The sequence below is a fragment of the Lissotriton helveticus genome, chromosome 3_1 (genome assembly GCF_964261635.1).
Source record: "Lissotriton helveticus chromosome 3_1, aLisHel1.1, whole genome shotgun sequence".
In the NCBI taxonomy this organism is placed as follows: domain Eukaryota; kingdom Metazoa; phylum Chordata; class Amphibia; order Caudata; family Salamandridae; genus Lissotriton; species Lissotriton helveticus.
Window position 1 is genome coordinate 193,531,324 of NC_136061.1, and position 9,482 is coordinate 193,540,805.

General features: G+C 46.6%; 1 protein-coding gene across 1 annotated transcript; it reads right to left on the bottom strand.

The window, feature by feature from the left end:
* Nucleotides 1-401: 401 nt before the first annotated feature.
* LOC144822275 (C-C motif chemokine 4 homolog) lies at nucleotides 402-9,043 on the bottom strand. Its single transcript, XM_078679594.1, has 3 exons — nucleotides 8,754-9,043; nucleotides 7,534-7,654; nucleotides 402-2,437 (listed from the first exon to the last, which is right to left on the bottom strand). The coding sequence occupies exons 1-3, from the start codon at nucleotides 8,818-8,820 to the stop codon at nucleotides 2,344-2,346; spliced, it is 282 nt and encodes a 93-aa protein (XP_078535720.1). The 5' UTR covers nucleotides 8,821-9,043; the 3' UTR covers nucleotides 402-2,343.
* Nucleotides 9,044-9,482: the final 439 nt, after the last annotated feature.

Consider the following 9,482-nt stretch of genomic DNA (forward strand, 5'->3'; position numbering starts at 1 on the left):
GCGCGTCTAGCATTTACTTGCTTTCTGGAGTGTTAAGAGTTATTCTCTCCCACTTCATTTCATTTTGACTCGTCTTCTATCCTTCTCCTTCAACAGCTTTCTAAATCTTTGTCCTGTCGTTTGCATCCCACCGAAGTTCCATCTTGTCTACTGACGTGCGTGTGTGCCAAGATTCTAGAATGGACAACAAACCATGGGCCATCCCTTAGCCTCAAAGGCCAGCCCTTCTCCAAAACCCGAATCTCCCACCTCCCTTCTCACAGTGATGAGAACCTGACAGACCTCACGCTGAAGAGCAACACAAAAACCTTTCCCACCAGCTAGATCTGATACCCCAACCTCGTGCAAGCTAAAATCAAAAGCACAGCACTGCCTAAACAAACAAACCACACCACACCATACAGCTTTCAAAAATATTTATTTCTGTTATATCATTTCACAGAAGCAAGAATATCAATAAATAATAGAAAATACATCCAGTATACATAAATACTTATATAATTTAGCACCGCATTAAGAACCTGACAATTATTTTTTAGAGGTGTGTGACTCACACTCTATAGACACATGGCTATTATCGTTATGTGGTATTAGTGCAACACAATCGGTCATAACCCTGGCAGTGCTTTTCGAAGGTCTGGAGTGTGACTTTAACATAACAGCTCTGAAGTTTCCCTCACAGACCTCTGTGTGACACGGTTTATGGAAAAAAGTGGTCAGTAGTTAGTTCGATTGTTTCCTGTTGTGTGGGACCGTCAGAATAGATGTTTTGTGAGTTTGGTGGGGAAAGCCAGAGGGTGGTACCCAAAATGATGTACTGATCTTCGTGGGTGGGAATGCCTCACATGCGACTGACTTCATTCCAGCCCTACTGGACTTATTAGAGACACCTCTGAAATCTTTTGACTTCCCTACCAGCGAGGCCTCTACAAAGTGAAGGTATAAATGTTGCTCGGATGATGCTACTGGCACACTGTCCAATGTTTGAAAACAAATTAAGTCAGTGGCAATGAAAAGGGTGACATTGCTCCTAATGTAAGAGAAGAAGGTGGGCCCCTCTAGCCCCCAGTTTGATAATAAAATATTGCCATAATTTGGGGTGCAAGGGCCCCTCCAACCTATGGACCCAGAGTCACATGAATTTGCTGCACTAAAGACAGATGTGCCTCTGAATATAATAATGTAAGAGTTTGAGAGGAAACGTGAAATACTTCACTCATCTTGTAAAGCTATAGTGTGCTAGGTGTGCATTCTATTTAGAAATGGGATTGCAAGTGTTTTAAAATTATGTTTATCCGAGAGGGAGAGAAAGTGGAATTGTGGTCAGGTGATATGAATCAAAAAAGCATAAGAACGAATGAAAGTCTTCAGAAAAAGGGAATATCAGGAATGATTTTAAAACTGTTAAAATGTCCAGTCAGCTCACAATAGACTGGGTTCATACATGGCATCCAGGTGCTAAGGTGATAAGACTCAGAGCAGCGGGCACAAATAAGTGGCATATGTACCTTTACCCCAAAACATACTTGACATCAGACAAATGATTTGGTAGAAGCTCAGAGTTGATACAGCTCAGTCTCTGGACATTGGCAGCTCATTTCAGCCACTGGGCAGGAAGAGGGCATCGGGGCCTGCCCTGGATACTAGTACAGTTGAATGTACAATGATTACTGAACCAATGTCCACCATTCTCCTCTGCACATTGACCCACTGCAGACATTGTGTAAGTACTAACAGTTTGTGTCTATACCAGCTGTGCTTTGTGTCAGACAGAATGAGCTATTGTTTTCCCTCCAGTACTTTTTTGTAAGCCTGTATCATGTGATGACCAGACCAGGCAATCATGTACCTAGGATGGATGATGACTCCTGGTGCACAAAGAGTACAATAGACGAAGGACTAGAGCCAGACTGGAGGACGATCTGAGCCCTGGCAAAAGCTGTTCGAACCAGTTCACACTGTAGGAGGCTGCAACTAGAATGAGCCACATGGCTCGCATTGTTGGAGCTCTGAAAGAAGTCCCCAGCCTGCAGCCTACCAGGGAAATGCCAGGGGGGCAGATTGGCAAGTCGAGCCCCTTGGGAGTACTGAAGAGGGAGACACCCTCTGGCAGGATTCATGACCGGCTGACGTCTACCTTATTCCAAGCAACAGCATGTGCCTACCCAGCAGTGATCCGGAGAGGGAGGGGCTGTGCCTGGCCTTCTTTACAGGAAGTGACCTCATTACAGCCCTGTCAGCCACCATGATACAAAGGTGGCATTGTAGGACCACTCAGTAGACTAGAACTGAACACCAACAAGTGGCTGGAACGCATTAATCTCTGGAAGTCCAGTGCTGAAGTTATGATCTGCGTTGAAGACGGTCCAGGCGGGCCTTGACCCAAGGCGCGTTGGGGTCTGCACAGACTTGTCGCTTCTTCTTTTTCATCACAAACCTGTGGGACATAAAATACATGGATTGAGGATTGGGCAATGGACAGCACAGCAAATCCTGGCTGTAGCACGGATATGACAACAGTCAATGAGCAAAGACATCGGAGATGTTGAGAAGATATACCCAACTCTGAACCCAACAACCTCCCAAACGAGGGCACAGCCGGAGTGGCGGACCTGGTGCAGTCATGTTCAAAGAAGAGGGCACAGAATTCAAGAAAGTGAAAAGCCAACTCAGTGCATTCTTCACGTCTAGCCCTCACATAGGGGCGCCAATAGCCATCTCTGCGAAGAATTACATTGTTTAGTTGATGTAGAGATTTGTTTCATGCAAACGCACACACCTCCATGTTGGAAAAGAATGCTCTGCTATCAGCACTGCTGCTCGTCCCATCCATGGCGCTTTCTCAAGCTCATGTCCTATGGTCTGTAACCTTTATGCCCCCTCAACCCAGGCTGCTCTGTCCCCACCTCTGCTGCCAGCGCCCCAGTCATGCCACAACAAGGTGCTCCATTCACTGTGGCTCTCTTACCTTCGATTAGCCTTTTCACCTACACCCTTAGTACTCTGTACCCTCTCTCTCTCTCTTTTCCCCAACCCTGCCTGTGTCTGGTTTGTTCCACCCTCATGGTAAAAACGCAGTCACCAGTCAACAACAAAATCCACCTCTCTATCTTTGATGTACATTCCATAGCCCTTAAATGCCCCACCTACTCAGTCCTTTGCTCTTTCTCCTGCATCGTCTGCATCTTATGTTAGCTCACCTGGTGCTCTGTGTTGCTCTTTCCTCCACCTCCCACTACCCGGGCCTTGCCCGTGTCCCATTTACCCCACCCCAAGTTGCTTCATCGCCTACCTTCCTCCCCCTATCACACCTGCGTTCCATTCATCATCTTCCATGTTGCTCCTTCATTTCGATCCTCTTTCCAGGCTACTTTGCCTGCTCTATTAGCAGTGTGACAGTGGGACGTCACACTGCATATAGAGGACCCCAATAGTGCATGTGCAGGACATATGTCACATGTAAAGTTCCCAGGGTTCATTGAAGATGCTGCTACAGCGCCCAGGGGTTAATCATAAGGTTTTAAAGTGTATATAACAATTATAACTTATAAAGTAGCCACGTTGCTGTTCCTCGGGTACATTGCCCTGTTACAATAAGCTCAAAAATAGAAGTAGCGTCTGTATCATTCAATAAAGCAAAATATTCTGCATGCTAACCAAGGGGCAGATTTACAAGGACTGGCGCTTCCCTGCATATTAGCAGAGATGCGCCAGTAAAGATGCGACACGCAGGAATTCCCTTCCGCCACCACAGATGCGTCGCATTTACAATGCAACGCACCATGGTGCAAGGATAGTCAGATGCGTGTCGCATCTTCTGGCGTAAGAGCAGCGCATTGCTGGAGTCGTGTCTCAAGTGCGGCACAACTCCAGGAATGCTCAGCAGCGCCCTATATCTAACATGCTGCGTCACTCCTTACGCCTGCTTTTGACGCAGCATGGACGTAAAATTGACTCAGTGAAATCTTGTAGATTTCACCTCATCACTTTTACGGGGCATCCTTGCGACAGAACGCCCACCCTGCATACATTATATGTTATTCTGTAGCACGATGCTATAATTGTTTTCTTCAACAACATGTACCACAGAATTCCAAAAAACGTGAATTCTGTGAAGCTATTCTGGCACTAAACATAGTGTTTGCATGTTGGGGAACCAGGCGAGCATTACATTTTCTAGGTAGTTCATTGTGGAGATTTTTCATACTAGGTTTCAGTTTCCAAAGGTTTTGACGGTTGAAGCTAGGAATTGAAACTATGAAACAGTTCATTGAAACGTCCATTTTCACCTTGTTGGTCTGGCTTTTACGGTGCTAACGTATTCAAACACAGGCATGCAGGAATGCTGTTTGCAATACAGGCCACTTAATAGCCACACCATGTAGCTTTGCCAGTGCTCGTTTATTATGTGTATGGCTAAAGGGGTTGGGCCCTCAAGAGGAGTCCAGCTGGGTTAAACTTGGAACAAACAGTACATTTGGAGCTACACTGCACCAAGCAGGTGATTCTGTCCCTGTTCAAGGGCGCCTATAGGGGACCTTGAGGGAAACAGCCTTTACAAAGTGGTTTTTACCTCATTGTAACTTTACTACGCATTATGTGGCATGCATATTTTTACCATGTGCATGCCTTTACAACGCATGCCTTTACCACACATTTATGGTAAGTTGGGAGGTGTGGGGGTCTCCCCAACAAATAGATTGTTTTTATATATAAAAACAATGCAAGGTAATGTCAGGCGTTGTAAAAGGATATACGTGGTAAAAACATGCGTGGTACAAAATGCGTGGTAATGGCATCCAATGTATTTCCCTGCGTTGCACCATCGTACAACCGGTGTGGGGTTACGGAGGCTCTCCCCAATAAAACTTTGGAAAATGTAGGTGAAGTGTAGGGGCACCATTTTTGTAAAATATTGACTAGAAAGTCATTATATGTTTTACACGAAGCTCTGAAGGGGAACTTAACAAAATGTTCAAACACTTTACAGTCTGCCAAGGAGTGTACGTGCTTGCCTATGTCTCATACAATACTCATGATACTGAACATTGGGGGCCAGATTCATCAAGGGATTGCGTTACCCTTGATGAATCTGATGCATCTTGCCTTGCAAGGTGATGCAAGGTGATGCAAGGCAATGAAAGTCCTTAAGTCAGATAGGTAGCTCAAGTCGCTGCCTTGTGTACTCTACATTGGGAAGGCATTCCATAGGTGGAGCGTGGATGTTCTCACTCAGAGACCCATGGTTTTTGGCGCATTCCCAAATGTACTAACACTAGTGAACCTGAGAATTCGTCAAAAAGCTATGCCTTCCCAGGTGAGGCGTAGCAAGAAAAAATATGTTTATTTCTCCTTGTTACTTCCTCTATGTACATGTGCAACATTCTGCAGCACACATAGAAAGAGGAAAATGCCTCTGAGGATTGTTTTGTCAGGAAGGTGTCCTGAAGCACAGGAACCCTTGCACCATGACGCAAGCGTGCCTACAGTGGCGTTTGGCAGCCACAAGTGTGCTCTGCATAGCAAATGGAGCAGGAATGCAACATATGTTATTATTCCCTTTGACGCACCGGAGCGCAGCAAGTTGTCTTGCTGCATTGAGCCAAATGTTAATAAATCTGGTCCCGGGTGCATAGCTGCTGGATAGTAGTGTGGCTCACTAGTTAGAGGCAGCAGACCCGAGAGCAGAAGTCGGCCCAGGACCAGGGTTCGATTCCCGACGCGGCAGGGTCGTGGACCTTGGTCAGCGGACTTGATAATTCTCGCTTCGGTGCTTACTCTAATCAGGGATCACACTCGGCAACTCTGGGCATTAGCTTGCCTAATCTCCACAACGGCCCCACCAATTCCGGGGATGCCTGGCTCCACCTTGGGGACTCCCAGCAGGGACCATCCCACAGGGAAAGCCAGGACGGGTTCCCCAGAGTTATACAGCGCCGGGACGCCCCGTTGCTGGGGCAGCTGTGCGCTTTACAAGTATACTACATTTACATTTACATTTACATTTACATATTTAGGTGGGCTACACTGAGCCTACATACATACTACCTTGCCTACAAGCATAGCATATTTTACTTGTCCACATGCATATTTCTGCAGTGAAACTTTGTCACCTCATAGACTCGGTTACTCAGGTATTACTACTTAATGAAGTCTGCACACTCTATGCAACATTAGTATGCATCAACATGTTTTTTCCTAACTTAGGGATTCATTTATAAGTTGGCGAGTGACCCTCATCCCGCCAGGGGTACAGAGTAAAGTACACTGTCCCCCTGCCAGAGGGACTGCCTGCCACATTTATAAATGGCCTCAATCAGGCGGTCAATTAGAATGCATTTTCAGGAAATGCCGCCAATGCATTTGCCTGTTTGGTACAGGGCTTCGTCAGCATGACACAGCCGTGCAAAAAACAGTTTTCTTTTTTTCTTTTCAAAAAGAAAATCCCGAAACCGAATTTTCTTTTTGAAAATAAAAAAATGTAATGTTATCCTTGCCATAGGTAGTAAGGCATTATTAGCATTTTACTGTCCCTCACAGCCAGGGTTTGCCTGGCGGTGACAGACAGCAAACAAATGGCTATATGTCCACCCATCCTGATTAGGTGAGCGGACATATAGTAATTTCTCCGACATTCTTAACTGCATCAGGCTGCTGGAGAACTAAACCTATGGTCCACCTGCATACAATTCAGGCAGGCAGACCATTCTGGGGCGTCTGGATTTTCTGCCACTGTTGCGATGGAGTAGCCTTACCGCCAACAAATAAATCGGCCCCTTAGTCTCTGGCTCGCATGAGAAGTGGTAACTAATTGGTACACTGAACTGACTGGTAGTCAAAAAAAATTAACCAGGCAAAAAAATCATGTTTCTCAGTGGCTGGGCTGTTGCCCATGGAGCTAGGGCCGGGGCAGTTCCGTTATTACTCTTAGATATAATTGGAAACAATGGATCTCACAGGCAGCCCTGTTGTCAAGTCAGACCTAATGAGTCTCATTTGCCATGACAGCTACCACTCCTCTGCCCATCCAAAGCACACCTCGTTGCATGGTGTATTGTGTGTTTCTGCCAACAGGGTCTGCTATTGGATCTGTGGGTGGCACTACTGCATTGATCTATTGTGTGCCAGTACTCACTGGGCATGCTGGGTTTGTTGACTGTCACTAGTGGCATGGGGCACATTATGTATTTTCTAGTAGCACACATCGTGTGCCAATGCTGGCCGGGTACGATTTGTTTCTCTACTGGTTGGTGTCCTGTGTGTCACTGTTGACATGCTGTGTGTCTAGGTGTACCGTGTGTCACGGTTGGCATGCCGTGCTGTGTGTACTGTGTGTCAATGTTGCCATTCTGTGTGGCTGGGTGTACTATGTGTCACTTGGCGGGGAGAACGGTGGCTTTCTATTGGCAGGGCTTGCTTTGGGTCACTGCTGACATGATATGTTGTGTGTCACTGGTTCTAGAGGAGGAATTGTGGGCCATCTTGCTGGGTCGTGTGATTTCCTTTCTACAGAGTTGAGGATGATGTACTTACACCACGGCGTGAGTCTTGGTGCACTGGCTGTTTTCGATGGTGTAGTATGTCTTCACTTTCTTTAGTTGGACGGGCTTCTTCTGGTATTTCGGGCAGCAGGTGATGGGCGCGTTCGACGCCACTGTGGGGAACAGAGAGGCAGGTGTCAGTAAAGGGTGTTCGCACGGTGTGATGCCACAATAAATAGACAAGTCAAAGTAAATGTAATCCCCGAGGAGAGCCAGCTCTGAAATAGGACTGACTGAAACTACATCTCAGTTAAAGCCCCGATACCTGGCCCCGAGGCACGCGCTTCTCTCCCGCCGACGGAGCCCAGTGATGAAGCTAAGCAAATCTGCCCCTTAGTGTCCATCCATACCTTCCCCCTCAAGCTCACCTGCTGCTCGTGTAGAGATAAGATCTGAATGCATCCCGCCAACCCCTCCCCAGTTCTCCTGGCTGGCAAAGCCCCAATAATAGCACCTATTTATAGCGCTTAAAAAATGCAAACGTGCTACCTAAAAATATTAATAATGGTTGTATTTTTTGCAGTTGTATTTAGCGCTAACTCGACCCGCGGGTATTGAAGTGCTTTACATGAGCACCAGATGCGTCACATTAGGACATATTGATGCACTTTTATTATTTTTTTAGGCACGGGGAGATTAAGTGATTTGCCCAGAATCACACGATTTTGAGCCGATGCCGAGACTGGACACTGGAGCCTGGTTCTCCAGTTCTAATACCGGCAGGCGGCAGCTATGACCGTAACACCACATGTCCGCCCCAAAATATCTCTGAAAAAAATCGTTCTCAAGAACGACTCTTCCAAATCACCCTCCTCATAAACTACCGCCCCCAGACTCACAACATCCGTCCCGCAATCACCGAAGGGAATGGTTGTGGGCTACACCCTGGGACAGCGCATGTTAATCTAACAAAAACACCACACACAGATGGGCAATGTCGCCTAACTAAATGCAATCATCGAATCTGCATACATATATTTATTCAATACTTCTCCTTACAGCATTTGCAACCATGGAGCAAGCCACGCAGCAGGAGTTGCAATTAATTAACACAGATACTAATGCACATTATATTGACCTCAGAAGTATGAAAGGGTGATTGTGAATCTCATGTGGGGCCACCGCGTTGCTCACAGATCTCAGCATCAGGCGCATGAACCCGTCGAGCTATCATGTCGAGAGCAAAGGGCAGGGCAGGGCAGGTTCACTCACCGGGGGCAGCATGGAGCTCGTGGCATAGCACTAGGACGAGCATCGCACACGGCAGCAGGAGCTTCATGGCAGCTTCGTCTCTGGTCCGGGCCTCTGCGGGTCTGATCTCGGTGAGCGAGTGAGCCCGAAGCCCGCGCGGCCTCCATTTTTATCCTGCAGGGAACGGAAAACCCCGCAAACTTCCCAAAGCTGATGAAACTGAGGTTACAAGACGAACTGAGTGGGCGGGAACCAGGCGGCTGGAATCTCCCGAGCACGGGAGCGCTGTTACTGCTGAACACGCCATGTTTACAACCAGCGTCATAAAACACGCCCACATGTGCAGCGCCAAGACTGTGAGGGGCTATCTTCTGTCCTTCAAGATATGAGATATTCCCAGTAGTGTGAGGCGGGGCAGTGGGAGAGAGCAGGCTTGCTTTTCAAATGGGCTGACTTCATCCAGGGCTTTGAGAGGGATGAAAAATGTAGGGGATCTCTAAAACAATATTTTAATATAAATGTTCTATGTAATTAGGGGCAGCATAGTTTTAACACTTAAACTAAATATCTGTTATTCCCAAAGTGTATCTCCCGGCCAGTATTTTGGTTCCTCTCTGAGTTTTCTGTTTTTGCATCCAGATAAATAGCACAACTGACATACACCTACAGCCAGCTAGGACTATTGGCTTTGTCAATGGTTGTTAGCCGTTTATTATAAATAAGTAACTATATATTTGTTTGAAAATAATT

Bases quoted from the DNA above. Each gene is read 5' to 3' on its own strand.
- LOC144822275 (XM_078679594.1), bottom strand. From the start codon at position 8,820: ATGAAGCTCCTGCTGCCGTGTGCGATGCTCGTCCTAGTGCTATGCCAC. The intron at 7,655-8,753 runs GTGAGTGAACCT...TGTTCCCCACAG, and splicing joins CGAGCTCCATGCTGCCCCCG to TGGCGTCGAACGCGCCCATC. The intron at 2,438-7,533 runs GTAAGTACATCA...TATGTCCCACAG, and splicing joins ACCAAGACTCACGCCGTGGT to GTTTGTGATGAAAAAGAAGA.